Genomic DNA, 22,558 nt, shown 5'->3' with positions numbered 1-22,558 from the left:
AGTCAGCCACACAGCCTTTTGCTGGTTATACATGAGTCGATTAACTTGTGTTCAACCAGCCTGCCCATAGATGGATCAAAATTTGTCTGGTCCCTACTGACCAGGAAGAATTTTGATCCATTTATGGACAATTTCTGAATATTGCCCCCCCCCCCCCTTTCTATCCTACTTATCCTGCATAGTGTATATAAAAATGAGCAGTGTAAAAGCTTTTTTTTTTTTTTTTTTTTTTTTTTTTTTTATACCAGTCTGCTCCGGTCCTCTGTGATCCAGCAGCTATGTCCGAAAGGATGTTGTAGGGGGAGAGAGGGGTGCGCCACCAATGAATGGGCAATAGGAGCCAGTGGGTGAGGTCAAGATTTTTGGAATTCATAGTGGTTGTCAAGCGCTGACTTACACAGGGGAGCCAGAGCTGCTGGATGATGTAACTGGACCAATTAAAAAAAAAAAAACGTATTTATGCTGCTCTGTTATTATACAGGCTTTGTAGGATAGGTAGGAGGAGGGTGGAGGCAACATTTTTTAAAAATAATTGGCCTATACTACCACTTTAAGGATACCATAGCTACCCTTATAGCTCAAGTTCTGTCAGATTGGATGGAGAGCATCTGTGAACAGCAATTTTCAGCTCTTGCCACAGATTCTCAATTGGATTTAGGTCTGGACTTTGACTGGGCCATTGTAACACATGAATATGCTTTGATCTAAATCATTCCATTGTAGCTCTGGCTGTATGTTTAGAGTCGTCCTGCTGGAAGGTGAAGCTCCACCCCAGTCAAGTCTTTTGCTGACTTTAATACATTTTCTTTCAAGATTGCCCTGTATTTGCCTCCATCTATCTTCCCATCAACTCTGACCAGCTTCCCTGTCCCTGCCGAAGAAAAGCATCCCCACAGCATGATGCTGCCACCACTATGTTTCACGGTGGGGATGTTGTGTTCAGGGTGATGTGCAGTGTTCGTTTTCTGCCACACATAGCGTTTTGCTTTTGGCCAAAAAGTTCAGTTGTGGTCTCATCTCACCAGAGCACCTTCATCCACGTTTGCTGTGTCCCCCACATGGCTTCTGCCAAACTGAAAATAGGACTTCTTATGGCTTTCTTCTTGCCACTCTTCCATAAAGGCCAGATTTGTGGAGTGCACAACTAATAGTTGTCTTTTGGACACGTTTTCCCACCTGAGCTGTGGATCTCTGCAGCTCCCCTGAGTTACCATGGGCTTCTTGGCTGCTTCTCTGATTAATGCTCCCCTTGTCCGGCCTGTCCGTTTTAGGTGGACTGTCATGTCATGGTAGGTTTGCAGTTGTGCTATAGTCTTTCCATTTTCGGATGTTGGATTGAACACTGCTCCGTAATATGGTCAAAGCTTGGGATATTTTTTTATAACCCAACCCTGCTTTAAACTTCTCCACACTTTATCCCTGACCTGTCTGGTGTGTTCCTCGGCCTTCATGATGCTGTTTGTTCACTAATGTTTTTTTAGCAAACCTCTGAGGGCTTCACAGAACAGCTGTATTTATACTGAGATTAAATTACATACAGGTGGACTCTATTTACAAATTGCCTTCTGAAGGCAATTGGTTTCACTATATTTTAGTTAGGGGTATCAGAGTAAAGGGAGCTGAATACAAATGCACGCCACACTTTTCAGATATTTGTAAAAATTTTTGAAAACCATTTATCATTTTTCTTTCCACTTCACAATTATGTGCCACTTTGTGTTGGTCTAACACATAAATTTCCAATAAAATACATTTACGTTTTTGGTTGTAACATGCCAAAATGTGGAAAATTTCAAGGGGTATGAATACTTTTTCAAGGCATTGTATATGGATGATGGCACTATATTTAAATTAAAAAAGTACAAGATTTCATAATCTATATACAGCTGTCATGCAACCCAGCTCTTTCCTCATCTGCAGAAACATCTGCAGGAGGAGCTTCTAGCCCTCTGCTGCTGGTCGCATGTTAAAAATAAAAAAACCCAGCCATTGAAATACAAAGGAAAGATGCATAATTGCTATCAAATGTTTTAAATCAATACAGATATGTATTTGAACCCAAATTTTCATTATTTTTGTGCAAAAACCTGGTATGGGCTATCTAGGGGGAGGTTTGGCCAATCACTGCCTGTTGCACGCCCCTCCAGCCTGTGTTTTATTGCTTGTATATGCTTAAGCAGCCCATAGATGGTTTGATTCTTGGCTGGTTCAGCAGGGACCGGCCGAGATTTGAACCATGTATGGGCAGGCTGAATGTACCTAAGTTGATCGATCAAAGGGAATTTAGTTGCAGGAAAGAAGATCGGTCCGTTTATAACCGGCTTTAGAATTACACGGAGGTGAAACCTTCATCAAGCAACATGTAATATTGTGTTTAGCTGTTTAATGAACATGGAGAAATCATGTCCATAAAAAAGTTCATGATTCACATATGCTTCAGTGATACAAGTATTACATTTTGTGCTACACCACCACCAAGATGACTGCTCATCTGGACACCAGGACCTTTATAAATAAATACAGGTCACAAGTGCTTGTAGCATTTCCATATGTGGATTCAAGATGGCAGCAACCTGGTGAGTACTGTAAATCTCTTCCTTCCACAATCGGGACTCCACTCCAGTTATGATACCTCCACTTCCTCTCCTCCACTCAGGACGTCATTTCTGGCATATAGCCATGGACCGGAAGTACAGTTCTCATGTGCAATGCTTGTATAATCCAATACGTTGTGAGTGTTTTGATTGAATAAATAATATTACACTATTGGAGGCAATTTGTTTTTTTCCTTTCCTGTTGTCATTCCGAGTGGAGGTATCGTAACTGGAGCGGAGTCCCTTTTGCAGATGGAGATTTACAGTGCTCACCAGATTGCTGCCATCTTGAGTCCACATATGGAAATGCAACAAGCACTTGTAACCTGTATTTAGTTATATAGGTCCTGGTGTCCAGGTGAGTGACCATCCTTATATCTTGGAGGTGGTGTTGGACGGGTGAAGCACAAAATGTAATACTTGGTTCACTGAAGTGTATGTGAATTATGAACTTTTTTATGGACACATGATTATTTGAGTAATTTTTATTGGAGTATTTGTTGAGTAGCACAACACTTTATCACATCTATCATCACATAGGCTGCTCAGGTAAGAGAAAGGAAGCAATGAACAGCTTAGAAAGGATGCATGCCCATGCCATCACACTGCCTCCACGTTTTACAGATGATGTGTGCTGTGGATCATGAGCTGTTCCAAGCCTTCTCCACACTTTTTCTTCCGGTCATTCATGTACAGATTAATCTTAGTTTCATCCATCCAAAGAATGCTGTTCCAGAACTGGTCTGGCTTTTTTTTTTTAGATGTCTGGCTTTTCTATTCTTCAGGCTTATGAATGGTTTGCACCTTGTGGTGAACCCTCTGTATTTGCTCTCATGAAGTCTTCTCTTGATTATAGAATTTGACAATGACACTTCCACCTCCGGGAGATTGTCCTTCACTTGTCTGGATGTTGTGAATGGGTTTTGTCTTTACCATAGAGAGGATCCTGTGATCATCCACCACTGTTGTCTTCCTTGGACATCCATGCCTTTTTATGTTTCTGAGCTCAACAGTGCGTTCTTCTTTCCTCAGAATGTACTAAACTGTTGATTTGGACACTCCTAATGTTGCTGCTATCTCTGATGGATTTGTTTCATTTTTTTAAGCCTTACAGAGGCCTGTTTCACTTGCATGGATAGCTTCTTTGCATTTGGAATTTATTGCTGTGAACCTACATCATGCATTCAAATACCACAGTTAGAATCAACTCCAGACCTTTTACCTGCTTAATTGATGAAATAACAAAGGAGTAGCCCACACCTGACCATGAAACAGCTTTTGATTCAATTGTCCAGTTATTTTTGGTCCCTTGAAAAAGGGTGGGTGGCTACTCTTAAGAGCTGTAATTCCTAAACCCTTCCTCCAAACTATAGCTTGAATATGTTTTAGTAAATATCTGAAAAAACTAAAATTGTGCCTGTGTCCAAATATATATGGACCTAACTGTAATTAAATCTGTCGGTACATGCTGTATTCCATGCTGGTCATACTCAGTCACTATGGAAATTGTTTTCTGTATTCTGCATAAAACCTGGTAATCCTACTGTTCACTGTCCCACCCTCCTTGTCTGTGTCCCTGCTGCAGCCTGAGATTATGGACCTAACTGTATATGGGTTTAATCACACTTTAACTTCTTGTAGTGAGCTGACAATGTATCACTGAAAACTCAAACAATATTATCAGCTTGCCAGTTTTCTCTGGACTATAGAACCCCTCTCGCCATGCTATGGAGATGAGGGGAGGGAGACGTCTTCTGTAGCCCTAACACACTTCCTGACGTACGGTGATAACATGGCTATTCCAAAGATGCAATATAGTGAATGAACGCTGTCACCCTAGGACAAGTGTGTTACTGGTAGGGCCACCAAGTAAATTAAGGAATAAATACTGAAAAGAAAACCAAAAGAAAACCAATGCAGCCAGCACATCTAAGAACTGTTAACCTGCAATATAGAAACATTTTTGTTCTTGTTCTCCAAAACACATACCGACCACCTACTCCTTGCCTGTTTAATTGTAAAATACTGTTTTATTGTGGTGGTAAACATCCTTAGAAACACATAATCAAGTAACCAAGTGTTCTAAGTTATCGGTATCTCTTACGTTTCATGTGTTCCTTTTTTTTTTTTTTGTTTTTGTTTTATAGACTTGACCAGTCCTTGGGGAAACCTTCACTATTTCTGTCTGGGTCAGGTAATCTTTTCCTTTTGAAATATTTGGGCATAGTAATTAGATGATTTGATCCCCCCAACTTTGGGATGTGGCAAATTCTAGGTGAAGCTTTTGTATTTTAAGAAAGGAATGACAACATGTAATCTGGTGTGATCTACAAATCTGTTTTATATACATTAAATGTAATAATATTTGACAATTTGATATGAAATTGGACTCTTTCAATTTTTATTTTTGGATAACATTTGTTAGAACGGATTTTCATAAAATAGCTTTGTTTTTTACTTCCCTGTCCAGATAAAGTGAAAGATCGTGGTAATAATACTATTGGATCCAGATTAAACCGTGTGGAAGATAAGGTAAAGAAAAGCCTTACTGATGAAGAAAAGTAGAGGTTTAGTTTGTGATAATATAATACTTGCTCCTCAGTAACAGGCCATTGTTGTTGCTGTTATTGTCTGTCATAACCACTTGCCCTCCAGAGGATTTACCCCCCTTCCTGACCAGACCTCCTTTTGCTACTCGGCACTGCACTAATTCAACTGATAATTGCGCGGTCATGCAATGCTGCACCCAAACAAAATTTACGTCCTTTTTTTCACACAAATAGAGCTTTCTTTCGGTGGTATTTGATCACCTGTGAGCTTTTTATTTTTCATGCTATAAACAAAAAAAGACCAAAAATTTTGAAGAAAAACAATATTTTTTACTTTTGGCTATAAAAAATATATAGTAAACTCAAAGTTGGTTATAAATTTAGGCCAAAATGTATTCTGCTACGTTTTTGGTAAAAAAAAAAATCCCAGTAAGTGTATATTAATTGCTTTGTGTGAAAGTTAAAGCGTCTACAAACTATGGTATAGATACTGCAATTTACGCCATTTTTTTGCTATACAGCACTGCGCTAGTTTAACGGACAATTGCGTGGTCATGCAATATGTCCTTTGTTTCACACAAATAGAGCTTTCTTTTGGTGGTATTTGGTCACCTGTGCACTTTTTATTTTTGCCGCTATAAACCGAAAACGTTTTGAAGAAGAAATTTTTTTTTAAAAAAAAAACTATTCTCATTTCGGTCATAAAAAATATCCAAAAAAACTAACATTTTGTCCTAAATTTAGGCCAAAATGTATTCTGCTACATGTTGGTTAAAAAAAATCCTAGTAAGTGTATATTTATTGCTTTTTGTGAAAATTATAGCATCTACAAACTGTGGTATAGATAATGGAATTTACACAACTTTTACTTTCTGACTGCCCATCACATTTCTTGAGGTGCTAAAATACCAGGATAGTACAAACACCCTCAAATGACCCCTTTTTGGAAAGTAGACACCCTAAGCTATATGCTGAGGCATATTGAGTCCATGGAAGATTTATTTTTTTCCCACAGGTTTTTGGAAAATGACAGAGTTTTTTGGTTTTTTTTTACACAAAGTTGTCATTTTAAATGATTTATTTCTCGCACAAGCCATGGGTATATGTGGAATTACACCCCAAAATACATTCTGTTATTTTTACTGAGTATGGGGATACCACATGTGTGAGACTTTTTGGGAGCCTAGCCACATACAGGAGCCTTAAATCCAATGAACACTTTGAAAGCCTGAAGGTGCGTAACTTCCTCATTTCACTTCCTCACTACTTATCACAGTTTCGAAGGCCCTGACATGCCAGGATAGCACCACCCGCCCCAAATGACCCCTTTCTGGAAAGTAGACACCCCAAGGAATTTAAAAAGAGGCATGGTGAGTATTTTGCAGATCTCATTTTTTCTCACAAGGTTTTGAAATATAAAAAAAAATAGAAAAAATGTTTTTGTTTTTACTTCATTTTCTAAAAGCTTGTGGCAACAAATGAGATCTGCAAAATACTTACCATGCTTCTTATCAAATTCCTTGGGGTGTCTACTTTCCAAAAAGGGGTCATTTGTGGGGTTAGGTACTATCCTGGCATTTCAGGGCCTCCAAAACTGTGATAGGTAGTCTGGAAGTGTAATAAGGAAATAAAGCCCTTTAAAAGCCTGATAGTGCTTATTGGATTTTGGGGTCCTATACATGGCTAGACTGCCAAAACGTCTCTCACATGTGGTACCCCCATACACGGATGAAGTAGCAGAATGTATTTTGGGGAGTAATTCTACATATACTCATGGCATGTGTGAGCAGTAAATGATTTAAGTGCCAATTTTTTTGTGTTTAAAAAAAATTATTTTTTTTTTGTCTTTTTCCAAAAGCTTTTGGTAAAAAAATAAATTCTTCTGTTCATTCAACATGCCTCTCAGCAAATAGCTTGGGGTGTCTACTTTCCAAAAAGGTAGTTTTGGGGGGTGGGGGCATTTTATGCCCAGCATTAGAAGAGTGAATGATGTGTGGCATAAACTTCTAACCACCTGAAGACCAAGCCTTTTCTGATACTTTTTGTTCACATGAAAAAAATCTGTATTTTTTGCTAGGAAATTAATTTATTTAAATCCCCAAACAATATTTTTTTAAAGCAAACACCCTAGTGAATAAAATGTTGGGTACTACCATTTTTTATGGCACATAGTACTCACGCAACGATTTTTCAAAAGCAAATTTAAAAAAAAAAAAATACACTTTTTTACTTTTAACCACCTCCCGCCCGCTATATAATAAAATGATGGACGCAAGGTGGTTCTCTCGTTCTGGAAGGACGTCCTATGACGTCCTCCCATTCTCACCGCATATGTGCGCAGGGAGCGTGCAGCGCTTGGCGGTGCGCTGTGTCCCTCGGACACAGCGAATCACCCGTCCACGGAAAGAGCCGAAGATGTCGGTTCGGTCATTTGATCAGCTGTGTCCAGTCACAGCTGATCACATGTAAACAGGGAAATGCCGGTTATCGGCATTTCTCTCTCGAGCTGTCACGCTGAGGAGAGCCGGTAATCTGCATTCCACGGAGGGGACATGTACACTGATCATCAGGGCACTGATGATCAGTGTGCCCTGATGATCAGTGCAGCCCCAGCAGTGCCACGTATCAGTGCCACATTAATGCCACATATCAGTGCACATCAATGCTACATATCAGTACCATAAATCAGTGATGCCTGTCAGTGCCACCTATCAGTGTCCATCACTGCAGCCTCATTAGCGCACATCAATGAAGGAGAAAAATCACTTATTTACACAATTTTAAAACAAAAACGAAGAAAAAACTTTTTTTTTTTTAAATTTTCTGTGGTTTTTGGTTTAAAAATAAACCCAGAGGTTATTAAATACCACCAAAATAAAGCTCTATCTGTGGTTAATGCACAAAAACACAAGATAATGGTATGCCGAGTAAATAGATACCAACCATGACCAGCTTTAAAACTGCGCATGCCCCGTGCAATGGCGACAAACTGCATACATTTTTAATATCCATAGGCAATGCTTTAAAAGCTACCATTTTAGATTTAGAGGAGGTCTAGTGTTAGAATTATTGCCCTTGATCTGACATTCATGGTGATACCTCACATGTACAGTGCAACTGCTGTTTACATACCGACACAGGGTCAACGCTTGTGCACACAGGTGTGCGTGCATGGGAGGGGCGAGTTTATTTATTTTTTTAAGTTATTTTGATTTTTACACTGTACCTTTTTCATTTTTTTTTTTATCACTTTTAATGCTATCACAGGGAATGCTAATATCCCCTATAACTTCAATGGGCATTGTCATATATTCTTTTTTGAGAAATCTGGGGTCTATCAGACTCTGGATATCTCCTCTGCCCTTACATTTTCTAATCAAACCAAAATCAGTGTGATCAGATGCTTTCCCAATTTACAAATGGCGCTGTTTATATCCTGCGAAACTGAAGTGATGAAATGCTTGTAGCTTCCGAATTCTTAGACCAGCACTTTGGTCTCCAATCAGCTCTATGATCAGCTGGCAGAAACACCGGCTGCATTCTCAGGTTTCCCCGATGGCACGGGACTGCCCGAGAAGGCCGTGGAAGGCAGCTGGAAAGAGGGGGGGGGGGGGGCATCTCCCGCTGCTTGTAAAAGCAATCCTGCAGCCAATTAGCCACTAGGATTGCTTTTACATGAAAGCCGATCACTGGCTGAAATAAATAAGAGGATGATGCCTGCAGCTGTAGGCATCATCCTGGTATAACCATTCAAAATCCAGTGATGTACCAGTACGTCGCTGGTCCTTGTTGGTTATATATGCTATGTTCTTTTTTTTGTATGCAGTCTGTGGGCTGAATGAAAAAAGAAGAAATCTCTGCAAGAAAAAGTGTGTGGTATGCCCACCATTAGAATATACTGCCCTGCATCCACCCACTTCTAAAGGTGGGCACACATTAGGTCACACTTTGCCACAAGCGTCAGTTCCAAGGTTGAACAAATGTCTAAATAGTGGCACGCTTGAATAAAAATTGTCCATATGGAAAAAGTATGACACCAAGTCCCAAACTATCTTGCCACTGCTCCCCATGTAGTCTGGGCATCCGGGGGGCTCCACGTGACTATCTTTTCCCTCGTAAAAACCGAAACTTATAAGTATAGCCTGTTGCGCTCTCACAGGTCTTCTACATTTTGACCCCATATCTGGCACGCTTGCTGGGGAGAAATTGTTTGAATGCAAGGCGGCCAGAAAAATTAATCAGGGACTCATCAACGCAGATGTTTTGCTGGGGAGTATAGACATCTGCAAATTTTTGGTTAAGGTGATTCATGAGCGGCTGAATTTTGTGTAACCGGTCAAATTCAGGGTCACCCTGAGGATGACGGAGTGTATTGTTGAAATGCATAAAACACCTTATACGCTTATATCTATGCCTGGCCATGGCAGCAGAGAACACGGCATATGATGAATTGGGTCTGTGGACCAATACAACCGCAATTCATTTCTGTTAGTAATGCCCATGTTGAGGGTTAGGCCCAAAAAAAAATTAAATTCGAAAACTGTAATGAGTTTCCATGCGACTGGTCTGGCAAGGTTTGAATTCGGGTTGGCGGTGATAAATTGTTATGCATATAAATTGCTTTGATCCACAATCAACGCATACAGATATTCAGTGAAAAACAGCTAAAAAAAATCAAGGGGAGGAGTTAAATTTGCTATTTCCACCTGAATTCCGGGTTGGGCAGTGAATGGGGGAAGTACGGGTGCTGCAGAACTTGTGGGCTGTCAATCGGGATTTGCAAGCACATCCGGAAGGATACTAGGGGCTCTACAGGTCTGTGTGTGAATTCTTGGTGGTTGCGGGACAATACTTGTGCTCACTACCGCACCAGCTTGTACTGCACTTATAGGACTCACCACATCGCCAAGTCATACTGCAGTGCTGATATTATTATACAGGATTTATATAGCACCAATAGTTTGCTCAGCACTACAATATAACAGGAGACAATACAGAACAATACAGTTCAATACAAGAGGGTTAGGTGGGCCTGATCCTTGGAGCTTACAATCTGAGATATGTGAAAGACCAGGATGTACTAGGCCACTAATACTTGCCAGTTCACCAAAAGGTAGTGTGGCACTAGTACTGGCACTTTGCTGCATATGAGAGTCATCAAAATTTACTGACAAGTGCTAACAGAGATCAGGCCTGATTCTGCCAACACTGGGGTTTTGTGTGCAATGTATCAAGTGACAGTGACCTACTGACACTGCACTTGCTGGGGGAGAAGGGGGGGGGAGGTGATGACTGGTGTACTGACGGGCAATCTGACGCTACAAATTGAGCTTTCTTTCGGTGGTATTTGATCACCTGTGCGTTTATTTTTTGCTCTATAAAAAAGGCTTACAATTTTGAGAAACAAAACACACTATTTTGGACTTTTTGCTATAAAACATGTCCAGTAAAAAAATGTAAAAATCTAATTTCTTCATAAATTTCGGCCAAAATGTATTCTGCGACATGTCTTTGCTAAAAGAAAATCCCAATACTTGTAAATTGCTTTACGTGACCGTTATAGAGTTTAAAAAAAAAATTAAAAATCCAGTATCTATACCGCCATTTGTAAACTAATAATGATGGCGATCAGCGACTTATGGCGGGACTGCGGCCGATATTCTGACACTGGGGGGGGGGGGGGGGGGGAACTGACTTGGGGTCACTGACATCCCCAGTGATCAGTGCAAAAAAAAAAAAAAAAAAACCAGACCCTGTACTAATGGCACTGGGGAGAAAGGGGTTAACTTTTTTAGACAATCCAACTGTTAACTGTGTGAGGGGAGTGTTTTACTAGTGGGCGGGGGGTGTGTGCTTCACTGTTGCAGGATGTCCCGGAAAGCTAATCTCTGCTCTCCGGGACAGCGTGCTGGGAACTGACAGGGAGGAGAGCTGCATTGAAAACAATGCAGTTGTGCTCTGTGTCACTGTTTGCCGACAATCGCCGGGATCCGGCGGGTAATGACCAGCAGGGACCTGGAGATTGACATCCGCAGCCACGATCGTCGGCGTGGGTAGGGTGGTCGCGCGCCTCCTACTTGATATGCAAAAGGACGTTTATAAACGTGATTTTGCACAGCGGTGCCGCCCTTCCGCAGTATATGTACTGTGGCTGGTAGGCAACCGGTTAAAAAAATAGCTTTATAATTACTTTTGAACTAAAAAAAACAAACATGGTACACTTACCTGCTGTGTGTAATAGTATTGCACAGTGGCCCAGTGTCTCCTCCACTCTAAGCTTCTCTTCTGAGTGCCCCCATTGCAAGCTGCTTGCTATGGGGAAACTCATGCAGGCACCATCCCAGGCTGGGCTGTGTGCATCTATAGACAGATACAGTGCAGTTTAGCCCTGCCCCCACTCTCTCCTTACTGGATGGCTCCTGCTGCTCTCAGTAAAGCCCGTGAATGCAGGAAGAGCGCAAAGCAGGGCTGCTGGTGGGGACAGAGATGAGAGCTCTGTGGATAGAGATAGGGATGAGAGTGATGTCAGGTAAGTGATGGGGGGATGACTGCCCCCCAACCCCCCCCCCCCCCCCCCGCTTTGACAGCTAGCTTCTTCCCCCCGCTGTTAAAATACACAGCAGTGCAGGGCTCCACCTGTCAGGACTTGTAGTTTCTCATTCACACCATGAATGAGTGACATGGCTTGACAGCCTTAGTGGCTGTCGCCTTCTAGTTCTCAATGAACTACCATGGCACTGTGAGCACTGTGGTAGTTTGATTCTTCATGTCCGCAAGTATTGGCTTGCCTGTACGAGGTACTAGTAAGCAAACAGACTGACAGGTCTGCAGGAGACCTGCATGGCACCAGCAATCTGGTGATCGTAGATGCAATGCTTTAGAGGCTCCTACCACAAAAAATAGTAAATGAAAATACCTGCAAAATGTGCTTTTATTATTTTTTGTTGAAAGGTGAACCTATCCTTCACTACATAGAATTTATTAAGGTAAAAAAAAAACAACATCCTACCTTTTAGAGCCACTAAGCAGTTTCTGCTGCCCAATCTGCCACTGCATTGCAACATCTGATGCCAACATTTTAGCACCACCTCAGCTATAATTAATGAGCTATTCCTCTCTCTGCATGATGGTTATAGCAGCAGTCCATTTATCCCTCTTTCAAGAACTCCAAGTAGCATGGAAATTACTCATGATGCTGCCAATGCCAGCGTGTCCAGGAACAGCGATGTTTTAGCAGAAAAAATGCTCACCGTTTGTAAATGTGTCTAAACGCGCGCTAACACTAGGCATGTCAGGCGCCGGAGCATCAATTAATTTCACTGGCCAAAATAAATTATATTTCTGACAAAATAAATTATGCGCAAATGCTTGACACACCTCAATGTATGTAGGTGCATTTACATGCATCAGGCAGTTTTTCTGTCAAAATGCCGCTACCAGGTAGAAAGGCATCTAGGAGAGCTAGGCAAACGCCCTGTGTGCATGAGGCCTTCAATGAACAAACTAAACTGTAAACTGTGTATTACATGAAGCAATGACTGATGCAACATACCAATTTTGATACTTTGCAGTATGCTGCTGCAGAAAAAATATATTTTTTATTCCCTATCACAGATTAACCTGTTTTTTTTGTTTTTTTTTTTTTGTTTTTTTTTTCTCAAATTAAATTTTTGGGGAAAAATTTAAATAAATTCAGTGTGAAGTTTTGCAAGTTGAAATGAATCTGGTTACACTGAGAATGTAAAATGCAGTGTATGTAAAAGTATTATCCTTGAAAACTACAGCTTATTCAATAAACTAAACTTGCTTTTTAAAACTTGTGATGATCCAGAAGCGGCAGAAAGGGCTTCTAGAATGAACTCGAGATAAAAGCTACTTGCACTTTCATTTCATTCCATAAAGTATTTTTAATGTCTTTAGGGACCTCTGGCATGCCAGGATGTGTTTTGTCTTACTTGTAGCATTTGGAAAAGAATACTTCTTCTCACAATATTTGCAATTTGCAGCTTTTCTCTCAGCAGAAATTGCACTGTGGAAATGTTTCCAAACTCTAGATGTTGGTCTCACCATTTTACTGAGAGGAGAAAAAAAAAACTAATTACTAACCAGACTATAGGTAAACATTATGATGTGATGGTGGAGAACATTCATAGGAATCATTCAAAGATTATAAAGATAAACTAATGTTAGATAAATGTATCCTCTTGCCTGTGAATTAGTGCCTGAGAGGAGCAGAGAAACCATCATCTACCGTGTCCCAACAATCGCCCAACTGTGGGAGGTACAAGATGTAGCCCACAAGCAAACTAAACTGGAGCCTTTCCCCTGGAGTGTCCCCTAGTGACAGAAATGCATATTTCTCTTGTTTGAGAACTGCATTAAGAAGTACAGGGTTACGTGAATTGTATTCCAGGACTTGTCTTCAGCTGAGAGAAATTGCAATAATTTAAGACATAAAGTCTCATAAATCTTTCATTAAGGTCTTCATGTAATTTAGTTTGAATACCTTGTCAGAATTATCTATCATTGTAAAAGGGCAAATTCCTAATTTATTTTTTTCCCCACATTTTTCCGGGGGGGCGGGATGGGGGGGAAGACACAAAAAATGGCTTGGGAAGGCCTCTAAGAAAAAAACTTTTCTCTCTGTTTTTTCCAATCTCTACCCATGGGTAATTTTAAATAACCTTTACTCTTCAATACTTAACTTTTTCTTTTAATCAGTTTGTTCAGAAATATATTTTGTAATTTTAATGTTGGGAAAAAAAATTAACAAAATTAAAATAAAGCATGTAAGTCGCTTTACCATACTTCGTACCATAAATACAACTTAACTTAATCCCTCAGCATTTGTATGCTAATAGAAAACAGTGGGAATTGAAAAAACCTGTATGGCTGCAGCATCAGTGTGATGCTGCAACTGTCCCCTGCCAACTCTAAAGCTAGCCATACATGGAGCAAAATTAGGTCCATCTATAGCTGTTCAAGTTCATGAGAAGTCAATCAACTTCTCATGAAACGGCTTGTTCAACTTTCGATCAGCACTGCAGCCAATAGACTGCAGCACTGATCAGTGTATTCTGACCAAAGAGGAGTCCAGCTGACTCCTGCGCTGTCAGAATACAATGGGTGGATGGGGGAAATCTGTTTTTTTTTTTTTTTTTTTTTTCCTTTTCAAAACTGAACCATATGTGGCCAGCTTAAGACTAAGAACTGAGCAATAACATGACCACTGATAGCTCAGTTCTTGGTCAGCTCAATGAAAGGCTGAGCCAACTGCTGATCAGGCATCAGGGTGGATCCTGACAATATGGTCAGGATGCTTTCATAGCCTGGACCTGCTCTGTGAAGTTAGCGGACAGCAGGCTTTAGCCTGTTGGTTGATTCTAGGTCAGAGGAGAAAAAAAGTAAGAGCACTCCTGTGACCAGAAGAGGAGTATGGCCAAAAGAGATTTATTTATTTCAGGTACTTATACAGCGCCGTCCATTTACGCAGCGCTTTACATATATATTGTACATTCACATCAGTCCCTAACCCTCAAGGGGCGTACAATCTAAGGTCCCTAACTCACATTCATATACAAGGGCCAATTTAGACAGGATCCAATTAACCTACCAGCATGTGTTTGGAGCGTAGGAAGAAACCGGAGTACCCAGAGGAAACATACGCAGGCACAGGGAGAACATGCAAACTCCAGGCAGGAGGTGCCGTGGCTGGGATTTGAACCAACGACCCTAGTACTGCCAGGTGGAAGTGCTAACCATTTAGCCACTGTGCTGCCCAGCCATACTTCACTTTTAACATGTTGAGCACAATACACTTTCCCTAGTAAGCGATTTGTTACATTTTTTCCCCAGCACTTTTGTTTACAACTTTCAATGCTGCTAGCTCCTGATTGCTCTGCTGCTTCCCTGAATTTCTGGTGTTCACAGGAAAGAGTTGATAGCGAACAGTGTAGTCTGAGCCAGTCTGTTAGTTTTGGAGAAAGAAGGGGGGAGGAACAGGGAAATGCCTTGCTATGCTAGGCTATGAGGCTGTGTATTTTTATTGATGGACACAGTGTAGGAAGACACAGCTCAAGTCTCTGCATGCAAGAATGGCACCATAGGAAACTGCAAGAGAAAGGATCCTGCCTGAGACAGGAAATCTGGGGCACCAGCTTAAACAAGAACATTGACCCGGATTAAAAGAAGTAGAAGCTGCATACCCAGTAGGTGCCTAAATCTGCTGTGAGAAGTGCTTAAAAACTAAGGGTTAAGTGTCATGATAAATTGCAGAATATATTATATAGATATATATATCTATATAAATAATAAATATAAAATTTCACATCAAAAGTAACACTTTTCAGATTGTAAAAAAAAAAGTTTTTATTGATTTCTCCTTTTGAAAGATTTAAAAATACATTCATGTGCATCACCAAAAACCAACAAAAATATCACTTTGTCATCTGTTACTGCATCATAGCTGAAAGAAAAAAAAAATTCTGGTCTCTATGGAGTAAGTGATAGCATTGTCTGATATCTTGTGATATTCCAGTGTTAATTTTTTCCCTCTTTAGGTGACCCAGATGGACCATAAACTGAATCTCATAACTGACATGCTTCACCATCTCGTTGCCGGTCAACAGGGAGGTCAACCAACAAGCCGATCGCCTCACAGAAGTAATTCCCTAAATAATGGAAACAACCTGTCGAGTAACACCCTTCCTACCTATGAGCAGCTAACTGTGCCAAGACGAGCTCAGGAGCATATTTCCTGATGAACAGGCAGATGTGCAGACTGACAATAGTTACTATACAGACTGGTTTACTGCTGTACTCCATGCAGAAACTCATTATTTTAATAAATGAATTTTAAGTGGAAAGAAGAAGATTCAAATTAATGATATAATTAGTCTGACTAGCCAATATATATCATTTTGTAATTCTGTAACTGGTGTTCAGCTAGTTGTCTGCAAACTGGATTGGGTTTTTTGATGGTTTTCCAATAGGAAGAAAGAACTTTGGCTACATATTAGATGCAATTGAGCGTGTCAGAAAGCAGCAGAATATACTTAACTTTGTCTCACATTGATGATTATGACTAGTAGATGAATTAAGGGGCCATATAGAATTTTGGTCTTGCTGGAAGTACTTTTGTCAGAACAGGGCAATCACACCTTCGTATGTATGTATGTATATATATATATATATATATATATATATATATATATATATATATATATATATATATAATGTAGCTGCACAGTCATAGTGACTCAACCATAGAATTGGTGGGGACAATTCTCCAGAGCATTTTTACTGGTTCCTGGGACATCTATTGGAGGAGAAGCTGACTCCATTCCTCTGGCATTTTCACTGCAGTCTGAGTACAGATATTCAGTTGAGTTACCATTGTTATTGGCCTAAAATGATCCACATCTCACTATGCAGAATATACCAGAGAGCAGTAATACTGTGCGTCCTAGTGGATTCTCTTTAGCAATATAAAAATCCTATATATCATTGGTGACATTCGTATCTCCGCTTGTAAACTGTGCAGACTTTTGCACAGCTGTGGGAGTTTTCTCCATTGGGGTACCGGACAGCAATACAGATCTGGTTGGGACCTGGGACCCTTCCCTGTACTATTTAATATAAACAACTCATTTTGGAAAAATCTGCTCTTTAGAGGACCAGTAAACCTAACATTAGCTTTGTATAAAAAAGCCAATAGTGTTTACAGTGTCTTAAAGGTTTTTATATCTTTTATGAAACTATAGATGCCACTGAACGCTACAGAGCCTTGTGCAGTCCTACAAGCAATAGTTGTCAATTCATTTTGGGCTGAAGACTGAGCAGAGTCGGTGTATGGCAGTGTACCTGAGATAGGGGTGGCTGAACAAGAAAAGCAATATGTAAAATAACGCCACTGTTGTAACTCTACTTTACTACTAGAACTATGGTGCACATGAGTATGGTTCCCTCCCTCCCAGTGCTTGCCTAGCTGAGACCTTTGCATGAGAATTCTGGGGGATCCATTAGTAAGGGCAAAGGTAAGATCAGGGTCCATACATGATGTTCAGCAGGCTTATTTTGGTCTCTCTTAGTAAGGTCAATTTATTTTCTCTTCTGTATAAATTAAGTGCCAGTTTAGGCTTACTAGCCCCTTGCTTTTTAACTGCTCTGACCATTTTTGAGCAGGAAAGAAAGTTTGGGTATAGCTCAGTTTAGGAATATTATTCTCACTATAATTTGTATTCCTTTTATTTTTTTCCCCATTTTGTAGCATAAATCTATCATAGGCAAAATGTATTACACCTTCTGTGAATAGTATTTTCTTTTCTTTGTAATTTTATGAATACCAGCACAAGCCGTATAGGATGGTAATTGTGTCCTTTTTTTTTTTTTTAATGAAGACTATATCTCCACCAAATGGCTGCAATTAAAGCAACTGGATAGTGTGAAATACTGTACTTGTAATAGGTCACAACTTCTCCTTACCCGTTCCAATACTACCATGTGTGCACAATTATTAGGCAAGTTGTATGTTTGAGGATTAATTTCATTATTGAACAACTATAGTGTTCTCAATCAATTCAAAATGTTAATAAACCTCAAACCTGAATATATAAGAAAGTAAAGGTGAGCTTTTGGCTTTTCCTAGGAGAATATCGATGCGTGCACAATTATTGGGCGACTATTACTGTGCACAATTATGCAACTAAATGGAAAAAACATTTTCCCATCTAACTTGTTTGTTTTCATCTGTTAAAATGAGAATAATAAACCACTCAAAATTTACCAATAAACATTAAAAAAAAAAAAAAAAATGTGATCTATAGCCACCCTTCTTTTCAATAACAGTCATAAGCCTTGCATTCATGGAGTCTGTCAGTTTCTAGATCTTTTGATGATCAACTTTCTGTGCAGCAGCAACCACAGCCTCCCAGACACTCTTCAGAGAGGTGTACTGTTTTCCTTCACCATAAATCTCCCGTTTTAAGAAGGGCCCACAAGTTCTCAATAGGGTTTAGGTCAGGTGAGGAAGGGGGCCATGTCATTATTCTTTCATCTTTAAGGCCTTTACTGGCTAGCCATGCAGTGTAGTACTTTGATGAATGCGAGGAGCATTGTCCTGCATAAATATCAGTCTTCTTGCAAGATGCATTTTCCTGTACTGCTGCTTGAAGAAGGTGTCCTCTAAAAACTGGCAGTAGGGTTTGGGAGTTGATTTTAAGTTCATTTGCAACCTTAAAAGGTCCAACTAGCTCATCTATAATAGAAGCTCATACCAGTACCCCACCTCCAACATGCTGGCATCTAATCGAAGTGGAGCTCTATGCCTGTTACTGATTCAGCCATGGGCCCATCCATATGGTCCGTCAAGAGTAACTCTCATCAGTCCATAAAACTTTTGAAAAATCTGTCTTCAGATATTTCTTGGCCCAGTCTTGATGTTTGAACTTATGTGTCTTGTCCAGTGGTGGTCTGGTTTCAGCCCTCCTTACCTTGGCCGTGTCTCTGAGCTCTGAACACCTTGTACTTCTGGGCACTCCAGGTAGGTTGCAGTTCAGGAATATGACGGCACTGGCGGATAATGGGTTCCTAGTAGCTACATGGTTGATTCTTCAAGTCTTTGGCAGTTAATTTGCATCTTTTTTTTTCCTCAACACGTTTATTGCGCCCCTCTTAACTATTTGCAACAAAACATTTGATGGTTCTGTGATCACACCCCAATATCTTAGCAATTTCAAGAGTGCTGCATCCCTCTGAAAGACTCTTTACAATTTTTGACTTTTCAGAGTCTGTTAAATCTCTTTTTTGGCCCATTTTGTCTGAGATAAAGAAGCTGCCTAACAATTATGCACACCTTAATAAAGGGTGTTGATCTCCTTAGGCCACTCCCTCCCTCATTACACAAATGCACATCACCTGATACGATTAAATCCAATAAGCATTCAAGTTTATACAGCTTGGAGTTGGACACTATGCATAAAAATGATGATTTGGTCAAAATACTCAGTTGCCTAATTGTGCACACAGTGTAAACTTTACTAATATAATTGAAGTAGAACTCATTTAAATTAGAACATGTCCTAATTTTAAAATTCCTGCACCTTAGGCAGATGAATAAAACACAGGTTTTGTTCTTATACCTTTTGAGAGCTTCTTTGGACCCCTTAAGTGACATCTGGGCTCTCCTACCGCACATCACTACTGGCTGACCAGATCTCTTCACTGGCTAGCGAACACAGTAGGCGTCAGAAAATAAAGCACTGCTTCAGGAGCTACTGTCAAATTAGAGCTTTTTAAGCATTGGGGTGCCTGGAGACTCCTAGATGGTAGGGAAATATACTTGCAGACACTGCGTTGTCTGCCTCACATTTTTAGCTCTATTGAGGTGCAGTCTTTTGTGCAATATGTTTCATTTTGAGCCCCCTCAAAGCACCTCAATGGACGAAAAAATGTCTCTGCACCATTTTCTTATTTAACACATGCAAAGTGGGTACACTGGTTGTTACAATGTCATTCACTTAAGAGTACTACCGCATTGCAGAGTAACACACAAAGTGCTATGCGTTGTGGTAGAGCACATGCTATGGCACTACATAGGTGTAAAGCCAGCCTTAATCTGAATGGATGGTTGTATTTAAAGTATACCTAACTTTTTTTTTTTTATTGCAATCTGTGTTCCTGTTAGGGAAACTGATAACAGCAGAACAAATAGAGTAAAAGAAAATTCAAAATGTTAGGTTGTCCCCAGAAAATAGAGGGGAAATATTCCAATGGGGACACTAGTTCTGGGGATCCCCAAGGTATTTTCCTTAATTTGCAAGCATTTCCTCTCACTTCCTGTTTGTACCATTGGAGAGATTTACCTTCACTTCCCTTCCCATGGCCAAAGATGGCAAAAATAAACCTTACAGGGTTTATAACCCTCTATTTCTTTAACCAAAAATAAAAACAAAATAGAGGTTTTGCCTATAGTTCTACTGTAAGTCACCCAACAGTCAAACATTTAAAGTGTTACTAAACCCAGGACCCTGCATTCCCTATAGCTGGTCTCCCACAGAACATGGAAATGCAACTATTTTAGTAAATATAAACTGCTAAATACCTTTTCTCATCAGCAGTTAGAGCAGTGACTGTTATCAATGTTCAGCAGAGCACTGGTTAAAGCTTGTAGGAGGGGTTTTCTCTCAGAGGATGTGGTGTGAACTGTAAGCAAAAACGTATCCCGAGTGCATTATGTAGTGTGAACTGGCCGTAAAAGGGTCATTTTTAGCAGAACCCCAGACCTGTCTGGGCAGTGCTGATTGGCCCTGTGCTGGTTCCATGCACTCTCCCAAGGAGGAAAAAAACTCTAGCAATACACACCAAACTGAGCATGTGCAGTGTCTCCACTGTACATCTAATCAGGAGATAAGAGGGGGAGGATCAGAGAAGGCAGGATCAAACAGCGTTTTTACAGAATGAAGAGGATTAACCCCTTAAATTAAAATGCAAGGTCCCTCAACTTTGGCACAAACCTTCCTCCCAAATAAACACATTACCAGTGAAAAGAAACCATTTAGATGCCTTAAACCTTCCAGCATCTTCACCCAGGTGAGGGTGACATTACTGGACCTTCTGATGGGATCACAAATCTTATGCAAATGTACTAATAGAATGTGCAGCATGGCATTTTTATGGAATTTTGAAGGTCTTGTATTTCCCAGATCTTCCAGAAGAAACTGGAGGGGCAGCGTGGGAGTATTTACAGGGTGAGTAAAGATAGGATCTATATTACATCTGGAAGTAGCATATTTCATTATAGGGCCAACACCTTATATCAGCATAAAGGAAATAAAACTGTTCAGGAGCTTTATGGAGAGATCTTTATGATAGAGCTCTGATAATGAAAATTATTTTGGCTCACGGTTTCCCATTATAAGTTCCATTTGAGGACAACATTATAATATTTATTATACTACTAGAAGCAGCAGTTTGGGAAACCTCTTTCCAATAGTTTGCTAATACAAGAGCTTAATTTTTCAAGAAAACTAAGAACATGGCTGAACAGTCAGACATGTTAAACTTGTAAAAGCCTTGTCAAAAAGGCCATGCTAGACATGTGATTTTTGCAACAGATAAATTGCTGATACAGATCGCCAAATTCATCGATTACCAGAGCTAGGGTCATTGCTGATTTATCGCAGCCACAAATTAAACTAGTGCTCTGCTAAAAATGACCCTTTTACGGCCAGTTCACACTACAAAAATGCACTTCGGATACGTTTTTGCTTACAGTTCACACCACATGCAATTTTACATAGTTAGTCTGCCTGAAAAAAAGACAAGTCTTTTATAATTCTATACCCACAGTTGATTCAGAGGAAGGCAAAAAACCCAGCAAATCATGATCTAATTTGCTCCTGCAGGGAAACAAAAATCCTCCCTGATCCCCCGAGAAGCAATCTGATATTCCCTGGATCAACTTTACCTATAAATGTTAGTATCCAGTTATATTCTGTGTATCCAAGAAAGAATCCAGGCCTTTTTTAAAACGATCCACAGAGCTTGCCAGAACCAACTCTTGAGGGAGTCAATTCCACATTTTCACAGCTCTCACTGTGAAGAAACCTTTCCATGTTTGGAGATTACATTTCTTTTCCTCCAGATGTAAAGAGTGCCCCCTTGTCCTCTGTGATGACTTCAAGGTGAATAGTTCTACACAGAGTTCACTATATGAACCACTGATGTATTTATACATGTTGATCATACCCCCCCCCTCCTCCCCTCAATCTCCTCTTCTGAAGAGAGAATAAATTCAGTTCCTCTAATCTTTCCTCCTACCTGATCTCCTTCATGCCTCGTCACTTTGCTTGCCCTTCTCTGTACTTTCTCCAGTTCCCCAATGTTCTTTTTGTGAACTGGTGCCCAAAATTGAACTGCATATTCCAGATGAGGTGTTATTAATGATTTGTGCCGGGTAATATGATATCTCTCTCTGGAGTCTATACCTCTTAATACAAGGGAGGATTTTGCTCGCTTTAGAAACCACAGCTTGGCATTGCATGTCATTATTAAGCTTGTGATCTACCAGAACTCTCAGATCCTTCTCCACCATTGATTCCCCCAGTTGTACCCCCCTAGTATGTATGATGATGCATATTCTTAGCCCCCAAGTGCATAACCTTACATTTATCAACATTAAACCTCATTTTCCACATAGTTGCCCAATTAAACAGAGCATTGAGGTCGGCTTGTAAATTGGAGACATCCTGTAAGGACGTTATTCCACTGCACAGCTTGGTGTCATCTGCAAAGACTGAAATGGGATTTTTCATCTCAGACCCTATATCGTTTATAAATATATTAAAAAGGAAGGGTCCCAACACTGAACCCTGGAGTACACCATTGACCACCCTAGACCATTCAGAGTATGAACCA

General features: G+C 40.2%; 1 protein-coding gene across 4 annotated transcripts in view; it reads left to right on the top strand.

Annotated features, from left to right (window-relative positions):
- Positions 1-16,014, top strand: part of KCNQ1 (potassium voltage-gated channel subfamily Q member 1) — a 162,852-nt gene extending 146,838 nt beyond the window's left edge. For all 4 annotated transcript variants that reach the window (XM_089654969.1, XM_089654968.1, XM_089654970.1 and 1 more), the window contains 3 exons: positions 4,742-4,788; positions 5,065-5,126; positions 15,703-16,014. In XM_089654969.1, the coding sequence (XP_089511095.1) occupies positions 4,742-4,788; positions 5,065-5,126; positions 15,703-15,903 (310 nt within the window). In that variant the 3' untranslated portion in view covers positions 15,904-16,014. The remainder of the gene's footprint in view (positions 1-4,741; positions 4,789-5,064; positions 5,127-15,702) is intronic.
- The last annotated feature ends 6,544 nt before the right edge of the window (positions 16,015-22,558 follow it).

The sequence above is a fragment of the Staurois parvus genome, unplaced genomic scaffold, assembly GCF_062004578.1.
Source record: "Staurois parvus isolate SC_StPar_1 unplaced genomic scaffold, SC_StPar_1.0 ptg000818l, whole genome shotgun sequence".
NCBI lineage: Eukaryota > Metazoa > Chordata > Amphibia > Anura > Ranidae > Staurois > Staurois parvus.
This window is presented reverse-complemented; position numbering and strand designations above follow the sequence as displayed.